Source organism: Carcharodon carcharias, chromosome 35 (assembly GCF_017639515.1).
Source record: "Carcharodon carcharias isolate sCarCar2 chromosome 35, sCarCar2.pri, whole genome shotgun sequence".
NCBI classification, from domain to species: Eukaryota; Metazoa; Chordata; class Chondrichthyes; order Lamniformes; family Lamnidae; genus Carcharodon; species Carcharodon carcharias.
In genome coordinates this window covers 1,765,896-1,782,833 of record NC_054501.1, presented here as the reverse complement: position 1 = coordinate 1,782,833, position 16,938 = coordinate 1,765,896, and the positions used below count along the sequence as shown (strand labels likewise).

At 51.9% G+C, this 16,938-nt stretch overlaps 1 protein-coding gene across 2 annotated transcripts in view; it reads left to right on the top strand.

The window, feature by feature from the left end:
* LOC121272828 (prickle planar cell polarity protein 3-like) overlaps nt 1–16,938 on the top strand; it is a 393,901-nt gene that overhangs the window by 372,249 nt on the left and 4,714 nt on the right. For both annotated transcript variants that reach the window (XM_041179638.1, XM_041179637.1), the window contains exons 8-12: nt 10,944–11,057; nt 13,514–13,651; nt 14,136–14,339; nt 15,347–15,533; nt 16,204–16,650. In XM_041179638.1, the coding sequence (XP_041035572.1) occupies nt 10,944–11,057; nt 13,514–13,651; nt 14,136–14,339; nt 15,347–15,533; nt 16,204–16,650 (1,090 nt within the window). The remainder of the gene's footprint in view (nt 1–10,943; nt 11,058–13,513; nt 13,652–14,135; nt 14,340–15,346; nt 15,534–16,203; nt 16,651–16,938) is intronic.

Below are 16,938 nucleotides of genomic sequence, written 5' to 3'. Positions count from 1 at the left end.
GTACACTGACTGGTGTCTCTCAGTCCCCTCTCTCTCAGGGAGATATCTGTACACTGACTGGTGTCTCTCAGTCCCTCTCTCTCAGGGACATATCTGTAAACTGAATGGTGTCTCTCAGTTCCCTCTCTCTCAGGGAGATATCTGTACCCTGACGGGTGTCTCTCAGTCCCCTCTCTCTCTCAGGGAGATAGCTGTGCACTGACTGGTGTCTCTCAGTCCCCTCTCTCTCTCTGGGAGATATTCTTACACTGACTGGTGTCTCTCAGTCCCTCTCTCTCTCTCAGGGAGATATCTGTACACTGACTGGTGTCTCTCAGTCCCTCTGTCTCAGGGAGATATCTGTACACTGACAGCTGTCTCTCAATCCCTCTCTCTCAGGGAGATATCTGTACACTGACTGGTGTCTTTCAGTCCCTCTCTCTCTCTCAGGGAGATATCTGTATACTGACTGGTGTCTCTCTCTCTCAGGGAGATATCTGTACACTGACTGTTGTCTCTCAATCCCTCTCTCTCAGGGAGATATCTGTACACTGACTGGTTTCGCTCAGTCCCTCACTCTCAGGGAGATATTCTTACACTGACTGCTGTCTCTCAGTACCTCTCTCTATCAGGGAGATATCTGTACACTGACTGGTGTCTCTCAGTTCCCTCTCTCTCAGGGAGACATCTGTACACTGACTGGTGTCTCTCTGTCCCTCTCTCTCAGGTAGATATCTGTACACTGACTGGTGTCTCTCAATCCCTCTCTCGCAGGGAGATATCTGTACACTGACTGGTGTCTCTCAGTCCCTGTCTCTCAGGGAGATATCTGTACACTGACTGGTGTCTCTCAGTCCCCTCTCTCTCTCAGGGAGATATCTGAACACTGACTGGTGTCTCTCAATCCCTCTCTCTCTCAGGGAGATATCTGAACACTGACTGGTGTCTCTCAGTCCCCTCTCTCTCAGGGAGATATCTGTACACTGACTGGTGTCTCTCAGTCCCTCTCTCTCAGGGAGATTTCGGTACACTGACTGGTGTCTCTCAGTTCTCTCTCTCTCAGGGAGATATCTGTACACTGACTGGTGTTTCTCAGTCCCCTCTCTCTCAGGGAGATATCTGTACACTGGTGTCTCTCAGTCCCCTCTCTCTCTCATGGAGATATCTGTACACTGACTGGTGGCTCTCAGTCCCCTCTCTCTCTCAGGGAGATAGCAGTACACTGACTGGTGTCTCTCTGTCCCTCTCTCTCAGGTAGATATCTGTACACTGACTGGTGTCTCTCAATCCCTCTCTCGCAGGGAGATATCTGTACACTGACTGGTGTCTCTCAGTCCCTGTCTCTCAGGGAGATATCTGTACACTGACTGGTGTCTCTCAGTCCCCTCTCTCTCTCAGGGAGATATCTGTACACTGACTGGTGTCTCTCAATCCCTCTCTCTCTCAGGGAGATATCTGTACACTGACTGGTGTCTCTCAGTCCCCTCTCTCTCAGGGAGATATCTGTACACTGACTGGTGTCTCTCAGTCCCTCTCTCTCAGGGAGATTTCGGTACACTGACTGGTGTCTCTCAGTTCTCTCTCTCTCAGGGAGATATCTGTACACTGACTGGTGTTTCTCAGTCCCCTCTCTCTCACGGAGATATCTGTACACTGGTGTCTCTCAGTCCCCTCTCTCTCTCATGGAGATATCTGTACACTGACTGGTGGCTCTCAGTCCCCTCTCTCTCTCAGGGAGATAGCAGTACACTGACTGGTGTCTCTCAGTCCCCCTGTCTCAGGGAGATATCTGTACACTGGTGTCTCTCAGTTCCCTCTCTCTCTCAGGGAGATATCTGTACACTGACTGGTGTCTCTCAGTCCCCTCTCTCTCAGGGAGATATCTGTACACTGACTGGTGTCTTTCAGTCCCTCTCTCTCTCTCAGGGAGATATCTGTATACTGACTGGTGTCTCTCAGTCCCTCTCTCTCAGGGAGATATCTGTACACTGACTGGTGTCTCTCAATCCCTCTCTCTCAGGGAGATATCTGTACACTGACTGGTTTCGCTCAGTCCCTCTCTCTCAGGGAGATATTCTTATACTGACTGGTGTCACTCAGTCCCTCTCTCTGTCAGGGAGATATCTGTGTACTGACTGGTGTCTCCAGGCCCCTTTCTCTCTCAGGGAGATATCTGTACACTGACTGGTGTCTCTCAGTCCCCTCTCTCTCAGGGAGATATCTGTACACTGACTGGTGTCTCTCAGTCCCCTCTCTCTCAGGGAGATATCTGTACACTGACTGGTGTCTCTCTGTCCCTCTCTCTCAGGGAGATATCTGTAAACTGAATGGTGTCTCTCAGTTCCCTCTCTCTCAGGGAGATATCTGTACACTGACTGGTGTCTCTCAGTCCCCTCTCTCTCTCAGGGAGATAGCTGTAGACTGACTGGTGTCTCTCAGTCCCCTCTCTCTCTCTGGGAGATATTCTTACACTGACTGGTGTCTCTCAGTCCCCTCTCTCTCTCAGGGAGATATCTGTACACTGACTGGTGTCTCTCAGTCCCCTCTCTCTCTCAGGGAGATATCTGTACACTGACTGGTGTCTCTCAGTTCCCTCTCTCTCAGGGAGACATCTGTACACTGACTGGTGTCTCTCAGTCCCTCTCTATCAGGGAGATATCTGTACACTGACTGGTGTCTCTCAATCCCTGTCTCGCAGGGTGACATCTGTACACTGACTGGGGTCTCTCAGTCCCTCACTCTCAGGGAGATATTCTTACACTGACTGCTGTCTCTCAGTACCTCTCTCTTTCAGGGAGATATCTGTACACTGACTGGTGTCTCTCAGTTCCCTCTCTCTCAGGGAGATATCTGTACACTGACTGGTGTCTCTCAGTCCCTCTCTCTCAGGTAGATATCTGTACACTGACTGGTGTCTCTCATTTGCTCTCTCTCTCTGTCAGGGACACATCTGAACACTGACTGGTGTCTCTCAGTCCCTCTCTCTCAGGGAGATATCTGTAAACTGTCTGGTGTCTCTCAGTCTCTTCTCTTTCTGCGAGATATCAGTACACTGACTGGTGTCTCTCAGTCCCTCTCTCTCTCTCAGGGAGATATCTGTACACTGACTGGTGTCTCTCAGACCCTCTCTCTCTCTCTCAGGGAGATATCTGTACACTGACTGGTATCTCTCAGTCCTTCTCTCTCAGGGAGATATCTGTACACTCACTGGTGTCTCTCAGTCCCCTCTCTCTCTCAGGGAGATATCTGTACACTGACTGGTGTCTCTCAGTCCCTCTCTCTCTCTCAGGGAGATAGCTGTACACTTACTGGTGTCTCTCAGTCCCTCTCTCTCAGGGAGATATCTGTACACTGACTGGTGTCTCTCAGTCCCCTCTCTCTCAGGGAGATACCTGTACACTGACTGGTGTCTCTCAGTCCCTCTCTCTCTCTCTCAGGGAGATATCTGTACACTGACTGGTGTCTCTCAGTCCCTCTCTCTCTCTCAGGGAGATATCTGTACACTGACTGGTGTCTCTCAGTCCCTCTGTCTCAGGGAGATATCTGTACACTGACAGCTGTCTCTCAATCCCTCTCTCTCAGGGAGATATCTGTACACTGACTGGTGTCTTTCAGTCCCTCTCTCTCTCTCAGGGAGATATCTGTATACTGACTGGTGTCTCTCTCTCTCAGGGAGATATCTGTACACTGACTGTTGTCTCTCAATCCCTCTCTCTCAGGGAGATATCTGTACACTGACTGGTTTCGCTCAGTCCCTCACTCTCAGGGAGATATTCTTACACTGACTGCTGTCTCTCAGTACCTCTCTCTATCAGGGAGATATCTGTACACTGACTGGTGTCTCTCAGTTCCCTCTCTCTCAGGGAGACATCTGTACACTGACTGGTGTCTCTCTGTCCCTCTCTCTCAGGTAGATATCTGTACACTGACTGGTGTCTCTCAATCCCTCTCTCGCAGGGAGATATCTGTACACTGACTGGTGTCTCTCAGTCCCTGTCTCTCAGGGAGATATCTGTACACTGACTGGTGTCTCTCAGTCCCCTCTCTCTCTCAGGGAGATATCTGTACACTGACTGGTGTCTCTCAATCCCTCTCTCTCTCAGGGAGATATCTGTACACTGACTGGTGTCTCTCAGTCCCCTCTCTCTCAGGGAGATATCTGTACACTGACTGGTGTCTCTCAGTCCCTCTCTCTCAGGGAGATTTCGGTACACTGACTGGTGTCTCTCAGTTCTCTCTCTCTCAGGGAGATATCTGTACACTGACTGGTGTTTCTCAGTCCCCTCTCTCTCAGGGAGATATCTGTACACTGGTGTCTCTCAGTCCCCTCTCTCTCTCATGGAGATATCTGTACACTGACTGGTGGCTCTCAGTCCCCTCTCTCTCTCAGGGAGATAGCAGTACACTGACTGGTGTCTCTCAGTCCCCCTGTCTCAGGGAGATATCTGTACACTGGTGTCTCTCAGTTCCCTCTCTCTCTCAGGGAGATATCTGTACACTGACTGGTGTCTCTCAGTCCCCTCTCTCTCAGGGAGATATCTGTACACTGACTGGTGTCTTTCAGTCCCTCTCTCTCTCTCAGGGAGATATCTGTATACTGACTGGTGTCTCTCAGTCCCTCTCTCTCAGGGAGATATCTGTACACTGACTGGTGTCTCTCCATCCCTCTCTCTCAGGGAGATATCTGTACACTGACTGGTTTCGCTCAGTCCCTCTCTCTCAGGGAGATATTCTTATACTGACTGGTGTCACTCAGTCCCTCTCTCTGTCAGGGAGATATCTGTGTACTGACTGGTGTCTCCAGGCCCCTTTCTCTCTCAGGGAGATATCTGTACACTGACTGGTGTCTCTCAGTCCCCTCTCTCTCAGGGAGATATCTGTACACTGACTGGTGTCTCTCAGTCCCCTCTCTCTCAGGGAGATATCTGTACACTGACTGGTGTCTCTCTGTCCCTCTCTCTCAGGGAGATATCTGTAAACTGAATGGTTTCTCTCAGTTCCCTCTCTCTCAGGGAGATATCTGTACACTGACTGGTGTCTCTCAGTCCCCTCTCTCTCTCAGGGAGATAGCTGTAGACTGACTGGTGTCTCTCAGTCCCCTCTCTCTCTCTGGGAGATATTCTTACACTGACTGGTGTCTCTCAGTCCCCTCTCTCTCTCAGGGAGATATCTGTACACTGACTGGTGTCTCTCAGTCCCCTCTCTCTCTCAGGGAGATATCTGTACACTGACTGGTGTCTCTCAGTTCCCTCTCTCTCAGGGAGACATCTGTACACTGACTGGTGTCTCTCAGTCCCTCTCTATCAGGGAGATATCTGTACACTGACTGGTGTCTCTCAATCCCTGTCTCGCAGGGTGACATCTGTACACTGACTGGGGTCTCTCAGTCCCTCACTCTCAGGGAGATATTCTTACACTGACTGCTGTCTCTCAGTACCTCTCTCTTTCAGGGAGATATCTGTACACTGACTGGTGTCTCTCAGTTCCCTCTCTCTCAGGGAGACATCTGTACACTGACTGGTGTCTCTCAGTCCCTCTCTCTCAGGTAGATATCTGTACACTGACTGGTGTCTCTCAGTCCCCTCTCTCTCTCAGGGAGACATCTGTACACTGACTGGTGTCTCTCAGTCCCTCTCTCTCAGGGAGATATCTGTACTCTGACTGGTGTCTCTCAGTCCCCTCTCTCTCTCAGGGAGATATCTGTACACTGACTGGTGTCTCTCAGTCCCTCTCTCTCTCTCAGGGAGATATCTGTACACTGACTGGTGTCTCTCAGACCCTCTCTCTCTCTCTCAGGGAGATATCTGTACACTGACTGGTATCTCTCAGTCCTTCTCTCTCAGGGAGATATCTGTACACTCACTGGTGTCTCTCAGTCCCCTCTCTCTCTCAGGGAGATATCTGTACACTGACTGGTGTCTCTCAGTCCCTCTCTCTCTCTCAGGGAGATAGCTGTACACTTACTGGTGTCTCTCAGTCCCTCTCTCTCAGGGAGATATCTGTACACTGACTGGTGTCTCTCAATCTTTCTCTCTCAGGGCGATATCTGTACACTGACTGGTGTCTCTCAGTCCCCTCTCTCTCTCAGGGAGATATCTGTACACTGACTGGTTTCTCTCAGCCCCTCTCTCTCAGGGAGATATCTGTACACTCACTGGTGTCTCTCAGTCCCCTCTCTCTCAGGGAGATATCTGTACACTGACTGGTGTCTCTGAGTCTCTCTCTCTCTCTCTCAGGGAGATATCTGTACACTGACTGGTGTCTCTCAGTCCCTCTCTCTCTCTCAGGGAGATATCTGTACACTGACTGGTGTCTCTCAGTCCCTCTGTCTCAGGGAGATATCTGTACACTGACTGCTGTCTCTCAATCCCTCTCTCTCAGGGAGATATCTGTACACTGACTGGTGTCTTTCAGTCCCTCTCTCTCTCTCAGGGAGATATCTGTATACTGACTGGTGTCTCTCTCTCTCTCTCTTAGGGAGATATCTGTACACTGACTGGTTTCGCTCAGTCCCTCTCTCTCAGGGAGATATCTGTACACTGACTGGTGTCTCTCAGTCCCTCTCTCTCTCTCAGGGAGATATCTGTACACTTACTGGTGTCTCTCAGTCCCTCTCTCTCTCTCTCAGGGAGATATCTGTACACTGACTGGTGTCTCTCAGTCCCCTCTCTCTCTCAGGGAGATATCTGTACACTGACTGGTGTCTCTCAGTCCCTCTCTCTCTCTCAGGGAGATATCTGTACACTTACTGGTGTCTCTCAGTCCCTCTCTCTCAGGGAGATATCTGTACACTGACTGGTGTCTCTCAATCCCTCTCTCTCAGGGCGATATCTATACACTGACTGGTGTCTCTCAGTCCCCTCTCTCTCTCAGGGAGATATCTGTACACTGACTGGTTTCTCTCAGCCCCTCTCTCTCAGGGAGATATCTGTACACTCACTGGTGTCTCTCAGTCCCCTCTCTCTCAGGGAGATATCTGTACACTGACTGTTGTCTCTGAGTCTCTCTCTCTCTCTCTCAGGGAGATATCTGTACACTGACTGGTGTCTCTCAGTCCCTCTCTCTCTCTCAGGGAGATATCTGTACACTGACTGGTGTCTCTCAGTCCCTCTGTCTCAGGGAGATATCTGTACACTGACTGCTGTCTCTCAATCCCTCTCTCTCAGGGAGATATCTGTACACTGACTGGTGTCTTTCAGTCCCTCTCTCTCTCTCAGGGAGATATCTGTATACTGACTGGTGTCTCTCTCTCTCTCTCTTAGGGAGATATCTGTACACTGACTGGTTTCGCTCAGTCCCTCTCTCTCAGGGAGATATTCTTATACTGATTGGTGTCTCTCAGTCCCTCTCTCTCTCAGGGAGATATCTGTACACTGACTGGTGTCTCTCTCAGTCCGTCTCTCTCTCTGGGAGATATCTGTACACTGACTGGTGTCTCCAGTCCCCTCTCTCTCTCAGGGAGATATTTGTACACTGTCTGGTGTCTCTCAGTCCCCTCTCTGTCAGGGAGATATCTGTACACTGACTGGTGTCTCTCAGTCCCCTCTCTCTCAGGGAGATATCTGTACACTGACTGGTGTCTCTCAGTCCCTCTCTCTCAGGGAGATATCTGTAAACTGAATGGTGTCTCTCAGTTCCCTCTCTCTCAGGGAGATATCTGTACCCTGACGGGTGTCTCTCAGTCCCCTCTCTCTCTCAGGGAGATAGCTGTACACTGACTGGTGTCTCTCAGTCCCCTCTCTCTCTCTGGGAGATATTCTTACACTGACTGGTGTCTCTCAGTCCCCTCTCTCTCTCGGGGAGATATCTGTACACTGACTGGTGTCTCTCAGTCCCCTCTCTCTCAGGGAGATATCTGTATACTGACTGGTGTCTCTCAGTCCCCTCTCTCTCAGGGAGATACCTGTACACTGACTGGTGTCTCTCAGTCCCTCTCTCTCTCTCTCAGGGAGATATCTGTACACTGACTGGTATCTCTCAGTCCCACTCTCTCAGGGAGATATCTGTACACTCACTGGTGTCTCTCAGTTCCCTCTCTCTCATGGAGACATCTGTACACTGACTGGTGTCTCTCAGTTCCTCTCTATCAGGGAGATATCTGTACACTGACTGGTGTCTCTCAATCCCTCTCTCGCAGGGAGATATCTGTACACTGACTGGGGTCTCTCAGTCCCTTTCTCTCAGGGAGATATTCTTACACTGACTGGTGTCTCTCAGTCTCTCTCTCTCTCAGGGAGATATCTGTACGCTGACTGGTGTCTCTCAGTTCCCTCTCTCTCAGGGAGACATCTGTACACTGACTGGTGTCTCTCAGTCCCTCTCTATCAGGGAGATCTCTGTACACTGACTGGGGTCTCTCAGTCCCTCTCTCTCAGGGAGATATTCTTACACTGACTGGTGTCTCTCAGTCCCTCTCTCTCTCAGGGAGATATCTGTACACTGACTGGTGTCTCTCAGTCCCCTCTCTCTCAGGGAGATATCTGTACACTGACTTGTGTCTCTCAGACCCTCTCTCACTCTTTCAGGGAGATATCTGTACACTGACTGGTATCTCTCAGTCCCTCTCTCTCAGGGAGATATCTGTACACTGACTGGTGTCTCTCAGTCCCTCTCTCTCTCTCTCAGGGAGATATCTGTACACTGACTGGTGTCTCTCAGTCCCCTCTCTCTCTCAGGGAGATATCTGTACACTGACTGGTGTCTCTCAGTCCCTCTCTCTCTCTCAGGGAGATATCTGTACACTTACTGGTGTCTCTCAGTCCCTCTCTCTCAGGGAGATATCTGTACACTGACTGGTGTCTCTCAATCCCTCTCTCTCAGGGAGATATCTGTACACTGACTGGTGTCTCTCAGTCCCTCTCTCTCAGGGAGATATCTGTACACTGACTGGTGTCTCTCAGTCCCCTCTCTCTCTCAGGGAGATATCTGTACACTGACTGGTATCTCTCATTCCCTCTCTCTCAGGGAGATATCTGTACACTCACTGGTGTCTCTCAGTCCCCTCTCTCAGGGAGATATCTGTACACTGACTGGTGTTTCTCAGTCTCTCTCTCTCTCTCTCAGGGAGATATCTGTACACTGACTGGTGTCTCTCAGTCCCTCTCTCTCTCAGGGAGATATCTGTTCACTGACTGGTGTCTCTCTCTCTCTCAGGGCCCTTATGGATTCTAGTAGGGTGAGAGTAGGGACTGATTTCACCCTCTTTAATCTCTGCCTGATTGTATTTTCAATCTGATTTGCTTGGTTCTATTTACCAGTCCTGTACACTGGGATCGGCCATCGAGGAATGTAATTAACGTGCTTCACAAATATTTGTACTGTTGGCTTGACACTTGATGAATGTCTTGCTGAATTTTACCCGCGCACTTCTCTGCCTTAAAGGGACAGTGTCTTTGAAATGGGCCGAGCGCAGATGCCTTTCAATTAAGTTGTGCACTGTTTAAATTTGTTCACGGGATGTGGGGGTCGCTGGCCGGGCCCAGCATTTATTGCCCATCCCTAATTGCCCCCTTGAGAAGGTGGTGGGTGAGCTGCCTTCTTGAGCCGCTGCAGTCCCCGTGTGGTGTAGGTACACCCACCGCGCTGTTAGGGAGGGAGTTCCAGGATTTTGTCCCCGTGTGGTGTAGGTACACCCACCGTGCAGTTAGGGAGGGAGTTCCAGGATTTTGTCCCCGTGTGGTGTAGGTACACCCACCGTGCTGTTAGGGAGGGAGTTCCAGGATTTTTTCCCGTGTGGTGTAGGTACACCCACCGTGCTGTTAGGGAGGGAGTTCCAGGATTTTGTATCATGTGGTGTAGGTACACCCACCATGCTGTTAGGGAGGGATTTCCAGGATTTTGTCCCGTGTGGTGTAGGTACACCCACCGTGCTGTTAGGGAAGGAGTTCCAGGATTTTGTCCGTGTGGTGTATGTACACCCACCGTGCTGTTAGGGAAGGAGTTCCAGGATTTTGTCCCCGTGTGGTGTAGGTACACCCACCGTGCTGTTAGGGAGGGAGTTCCAGGATTTTGTCCCGTGTGGTGTAGGTACACCCACCGTGCTGTTAGGGAGGGAGTTCCAGGATTTTGTCCCGTGTGGTGTAGGTACACCCACCGTGCCGTTAGGGAGGGAGTTCCAGGATTTTGTCCCGTGTGGTGTAGGTACACCCACCGTGCTGTTAGGGAGGGAGTTCCAGGATTTTGTCCCGTGTGGTGTAGGTACACCCACCGTGCTGTTAGGGAGGGAGTTCCAGGATTTTGACCCAGTGACAGTGAAGGAACGGCCGATATATTTCCAAGTCGGGATGGTGAGGGGCTCGGAGGGGAACTTGCAGGTGGTTGTGTTCCCCATGTGTCTGCTGCCCTTGTCCTTCTAGGTGGTAGAGGTGGTGGGTTTGGGCGGCGCTGTCGAAGGAGCCTTGGCGAGTTGCTGCAGTGCATCTTGTAGATGGTACACACACTGCTGCCCCTGTGCGTCGGGGGTGGAGGGAGTGAATGTTTGTGGATGGGGTGCCCATCAAGCGGGGCTGCTTTGTCCTGGATGGTGTGGAGCTTCCTGACTGTTGTGGGAGCTGCACTCATCCAGGCAAGTGGGGAGTGTCCCATCACACTCCTGACTTGTGCCTTGTAGATGGTGGACAGGCTTTGGGGGAGTCAGGAGGTGAGTTACTCTCTGCAGGATTCCCAGCCTCTGACCTGCTCTTGTAGCCACAGTGTTTATATGGCTGGGTCCAGTTCAGTTTCTGGTCAATGGTAACCCCCAGGATGTTGACAGTGGGGAATTCAGTGATGGTAATGCCATTGAACGTCATATGGAGCTGGGTGGAACGAAGACAGGGCCAGGCTGCTAGGGTTGGAAGGAGACAGACTGTGACAGGGAGGTGGGTGGTTTGGTTGTGCGGGACTGAGCAGCGTGTTGGTGGTTCCATGAGTTAGCCAGAAGCCTTCACGCAGATCAAAATGATGTTAACCTGTTTTCATTGCAGGTTTACCAATACTTCAGCTGTCTTCCAGAAGACAAGATTCCCTACATAAACAGTCCGGGAGAAAGATACCGGATCAAACAACTCCTGCGGCAACTGCCCCCTCATGACAGTGAGGTCAGTGACGAGATCACCATCGGCCAATTCCCCCGAAATGTAGCAGAGTTTATATATAGAATAACAGATACCCGGGAGTGAGTTACAGACTGGAATCTAATCGAGGGGTTCAGGGGGGTTTATATATAGAATAACAGATACCCGGGAGTGAGTTACAGACTGGAATCTAATCGAGGGGATCGGGGGGGCTTATATATAGAATAACAGATACCCGGGAGTGAGTTACAGACTGGAATCTAATCGAGGGGTTCGGGGTGGTTTATATATAGAATAACAGACACCCGGGAGTGAGTTACAGACTGAAATCTAATCGAGGGGTTCGGGGGGTTTATATATCGAATAACAGATACCCGGGAGTGAGTTACAGACTGGAATCTAATCGAGGGGTTCAGGGGGGTTTATATATAGAATAATATACCCGGGAGTGAGTTACAGACTGAAATCTAATCGAGGGGTTCAGGGGGTTTATATATAGCATAACAGATACCCGGGAGTGAGTTACAGACTGGAATCTAATCGAGGGGTTCGGGGGGTTTTTATATAGAGTAACAGATACCCGGGAGTGAGTTACAGATTGGAATCTAATCGAGGGGTTTGGGGGGTTTATATATAGAATAACAGATACCCAGGAGTGAGTAACAGACTGGAATCTAATCGAGGGGATCGGGGTGGTTATATATAGAATAACAGATTCCCGGGAGTGAGTTACAGACTGGAATCTAATCGAGGGGTTCGGTGGGGGTTTATATATAGAATAACAGATACCCGGGAGTGAGTTACAGACTGGAATCTAATCGAGGGGTTCGGGGTGGTTTATATATAGAATAACAGATACCCAGGAGTGAGTTACAGACTGGAATCTAATCAAGGGGTTCGGAGGTGTTTATATGTAGAATAACAGATACCCGGGAGTGAGTTACAGACTAGAATCTAATCGAGGCGTTCGGGGGGGGTTTATATATGGAATAATAGATACCCAGGAGTGAGTTACAGGCTGGAATCTAATCGAGGGGTTCGGGGGGGTTTATATATAGAATAACAGATACCCGGGAGTGAGTTACAGACTGGAATCTAATCGAGGGGTTCGGGGTGGTTTATATATAGAATAACAGATACCCAGGAGTGAGTTACAGACTGGAATCTAATCGAGGGGTTCGGAGGTGTTTATATGTAGAATAACAGATACCCGGGAGTGAGTTACAGACTAGAATCTAATCGAGGGGTTCGGTGTGGTTTATATATAGAATAACAGATACCCGGGAGTGAGTTAAAGACTGGAATCTCATCGAGGGGTTCGGGGGGTTTATATATAGAATAACAGATACCGGGAGTGTGTTACAGACTCGAATCTAATCGAAGGGTTCGGGGGGTTTATATATAGAATAACAGATACCCGGGAGTGAGTTACAGCCTGGAATCTAATCGAGGGGTTCGGGGGGGTGTATATATAGAATAACAGATACCCGGGAGTGAGTTACAGACTGGAATCTAATCGAGGGGGTCGGGGGGGTTTATATATAGAATAACAGATACCCGGGAGTGAGTTACAGACTGGAATCTAATCGAGGGGGTCGGGGGGGTTTATATATAGAATAACAGATACCCGGGAGTGAGTTACAGACTGGAATCTAATCGGGGTGTTCGGTGGGGGTTTATATATAGAATAACAGATAGCTGGGAGTGAGTTACAGACTGGAATTTAATCGAGGGGTTCGGGGGGGTTTATATATAGAATAACAGATACCCGGGAGTGAGTTACAGACTGGAATCTCATCGAGGGGTTCGGGGGGTTTATATATAGAATAACAGCTACCCGGGAGTGAGTTACAGACTCGAATCTAATCGAAGGGTTCGGGGGGTTTATATATAGAATAACAGATACCGGGAGTGAGTTACAGACTCGAATCTAATCGAGGGGTTCGGTGGGGTTTATATATAGAATAACAGATACCCGGGAGTGAGTTACAGACTGGAATCTAATCGAAGGGTTCGGGGGGTTTATATATAGAATAACAGATACCGGGAGTGAGTTACAGACTCGAATCTAATCGAGGGGTTCGGTGGGGTTTATATATAGAATAACAGATACCCGGGAGTGAGTTACAGACTGGAATCTAATCGAGGGGTTCGGGGGGTTTATATATAGAATAACAGATACCGGGAGTGAGTTACAGACTCGAATCTAATCGAGGGGTTCGGTGGCGTTTATATGTAGAATAACAGATACCCGGGAGTGAGTTACAGACTGGAATCTAATCGAGGAGTTCGGGGGGGTGTATATATAGAATAACAGATACCCGGGAGTGAGTTACAGACTGGAATCTAATCAAGGGTTTTGGGGTGCTTTATATATAGAATAACAGATACCCGGGAGTGAGTTACAGACTGGAATCTAATCGAGGGGTTTGGCAGGTTTATATTTAGACTAATGAGTGCACGGTGTGTGTCTCCCACAGCCTCAATATTGTAATAGTCTGGATGAGGAGGAGATGAAGGATTTGAAGTTGTTTAGTCAGCAGCGCAAGCGGGAGAATCTGGGCCGTGGGACTGTTCGGCCGTTCCCTGTGACTGTTACAGGAGCGATCTGTGAGCAGGTAACTCTCTAGAATGGTTTCTCCTCCTCTTGCAACCCCGCCTCCCATCTCCCCACCGTCTCCTGCACCCTCTGACCTTCCCCCATGTCCTTCTGCCATTCCCCCTTGACCTTCCAACATACCATTGACCTTCCAGCTATGACCCTTGACCCGCTCTTCCCCTCGTCTTCCGCCCTCCCCTCAGATGCTCTGACGTTCACCCCTTGACCTTCTACCCTTCCCCTTGACATTCCTCCATCCCCTTCACCTTCTAGTCATGACCCTTGACCTTCCGGTCTCCCCCTTGCCTTCTCCCCTTCTTCTATGATGTTCTGATCTTCGCCCCTTGATCTTCTGCCCTCCCCCTCGACCTTCTGCCTGCCCTTTGGCCCCTGCCCTCTCTCTCGAGCGAAAGCAACTGACCTCTCTCTGCTCCTTCTCCCACCCTCCCCCATCCCCCCACCCCACCCACATCCCCCATCGCTCCCCCCACAATCGTTTGCAGTGCGGACGCCAGATCCCATGCGGTGACCTCGCCGTGTTCGCCAGCCGGGTGGGTCACGGCGCCTTCTGGCACCCGGAGTGCTTCACCTGTGCCGTCTGCAGCGAGCTCCTGCTGGACCTCATCTACTTCTACCAGGATGGGAAGATCTACTGCGGGAGGCATCACGCCGAGCAGCTTAAGCCACGTTGCCAGGCCTGCGATGAGGTGAGTGAGGTGGCCGGGGGGGTTGGGGGGGGGTGTGGTGGGAGGGGGGGGGGAGCTGGTGGTTAAGGGGGTGGGTGGGTGAAGCCCGTCGCAGTCGAATATCTGCCTCTGCGCGCCCCACACACCAGCAACCCCCCCCCACCCCCCTCCCCTTCCCTGCCAGCCTGACGGGCAATAGCCCCTTCTGAAACCACCCTCCCCACCCCACCCCCCCACCACACCCCACCCCCACCCCCACCCCCACCACAACATCAGGATCCAGAGACTCAGGGTTTCTCCTCCATCCTCTGGATGTACGAATTGGAAGCAGGAGTAGGCCACTCAGCCCCTCGAGCCTTCCCCCCCTTTCCCCCGTCCGTTCAATCCGATCGTGGCTGACCTGATTGCAACCAACCCCGCCCCCGATAACACTCTCACCGCAGCCCCCCCCCCCCCCCACCCCAAACCTCCCCCACTCCCCTTGGCTTACCAGGAGGTCTCCCCACCTCCACCTCAAAGACTCTGCCCGCCCCCCCACTCCCTTTGGAGGGAGGGAGTCCCCAACGACTCCTGTGACCCTCTTGAGGGGTTAAAAAAAAGGATTTCTCCTCGCCCCCGTCTCCCTTACTTTGTTAAACAGCGACCCCGAGGTGTAGGCCCGAACTGAAGCCTGAGCCCCAACAACTTTGGGGAAAGGGAGAAGGGAGGCCTCTGGCCTTGTGTACCCTCTCCAGCCAACCGCTTGGCAGCCCGAGATTATTCCCACCCCCACCTCCCCCCCACCCCACCCCCCCCACCACCCGCCACCCGCCACCCCGGGCCCCTGAATATATCGGTTGGGGGTGGGGAGGTGGGGAATCGTCGGTGGGGCCGGGCAAGCTAGGCCTCAGGCCTAGGGATGAGCGAACTTCCGGCACCGATATCGGCCCGGTTATGGCTGCTCTCGTCTTAACTCTCTCTCTGTCTCTCTCTCTCTCTCTCTGTCTCTCTCGCTCCATCTCGTCCTCCACAAACCCGTTTCTCCGCAGATCATCTTCACCAGCCAGTGCACAGTGGCCGAGGGACACCACTGGCACATGAAGCACTTCTGCTGCTTCGAGTGCGAGGCCCCACTGGCTGGGCAGCGGTACATCATGAAGGCCAGTCAGCCGTTCTGCTTCCCCTGCTTCGAGGCCCTTTACGCCGAATACTGCGACACCTGTGGGGAGCATATCGGTGAGTCCCTCAGTCTCCCAGGACAGACTTCCCCACCCCTCATAGATCAAGGGACAAATGCTCACAAATTGGGGTTAGATACAGAGTAAATCTCCCTCTACACCGTCCCCATCAAACACTCCCAGGACAGGTACAGCACCGTGTTAGATACAGAGTAAATCTCCCTCTACACTGTCCCCATCAAACACTCCCAGGACAGGTACAGCACGGGGTTAGATACAGAGTAAAGCTCACTCTACACTGTCCCCAACGTCAGTCCCAGGACAGGTACAGCACGGGGTTAGATACAGAGTAAAGCTCACTCTACACTGTCCCCAACGTCAGTCCCAGGACAGGTACAGCACAGGGTTAGATACAGAGTAAATCTCCCTCTACACTGTCCCCATCAAACACTCCCAGGACAGGTACAGCACGGGGTTAGATACAGAGTAAAGCTCACTCTACACTGTCCCCAACGTCAGTCCCAGGACAGGTACAGCACGGGGTTAGATACAGAGTAAAGCTCACTCTACACTGTCCCCAACGTCAGTCCCAGGACAGGTACAGCACGGGGTTAGATACAGGGGAGAGTGATGTTGGTGGGAGTCCAGGTTGAGTTGGGGTGTGAGTTGTGTTCGATGAGGCCGGTTGCCTGGGATTAACTGGGTCTCTCTCTCTGTTTCCCCACCAGGCATTGACCAGAGCGAGATGACCTACCACGGACAGCACTGGCACGCTACCCAGCTCTGTTTCCGCTGCGCGGCCTGCGGCCTCCCCCTGCTGGGCCTCCGCTTCCTGCCCAAGCAAGGCCAGATCTTCTGCTCCAAGGCCTGCGCCCAGGCCTGTCAACTCGAGGCCTCCGACTCCTGCGACTCGGCCCTGCAGGGAGGCCAGGCCAGGCCGAAGGGGAGGCGCAGGGCCTCCGGGACAGGCCGGGCCTCGGCCAAGGGGATGGAGGCCCGACCTTCCGCCCGGGCCCGGGCGGAGGGCAAAGGTCACCGGGCAGGGTCGGAGGGCGGGAGCCCGGCAACAGCCTCCCCGAGGCCGGGGGCCGGAGAGCGGACGGACACCGTGCCTCAGGACCCCGATGTCACGACGCAAGCCGGGCCGGCAAGCCAACTCGACAGGGGAGTGACAGGTAACAAGACACGTGCGGCGTGAAGGGAGTTTTACTCTGTAGCTAACCCCGTGCTGTACCTGTCCTGGGAGTGTTTGATGGGGACGGTGTAGAGGGAGATTTACTCTGTATCTAACCCCGTGCTGTACCTGTCCTGGGAGTGTTTGATGGGGACAGTGTAGAGGGAGATTTACTCTGTATCTAACCCCGTGCTGTACCTGTCCTGGGAGTGTTTGATGGGGACGGTGTAGAGGGAGATTTACTCTGTATCTAACCCCGTGTTGTACCTGTCCTGGGAGTGTTTGATAG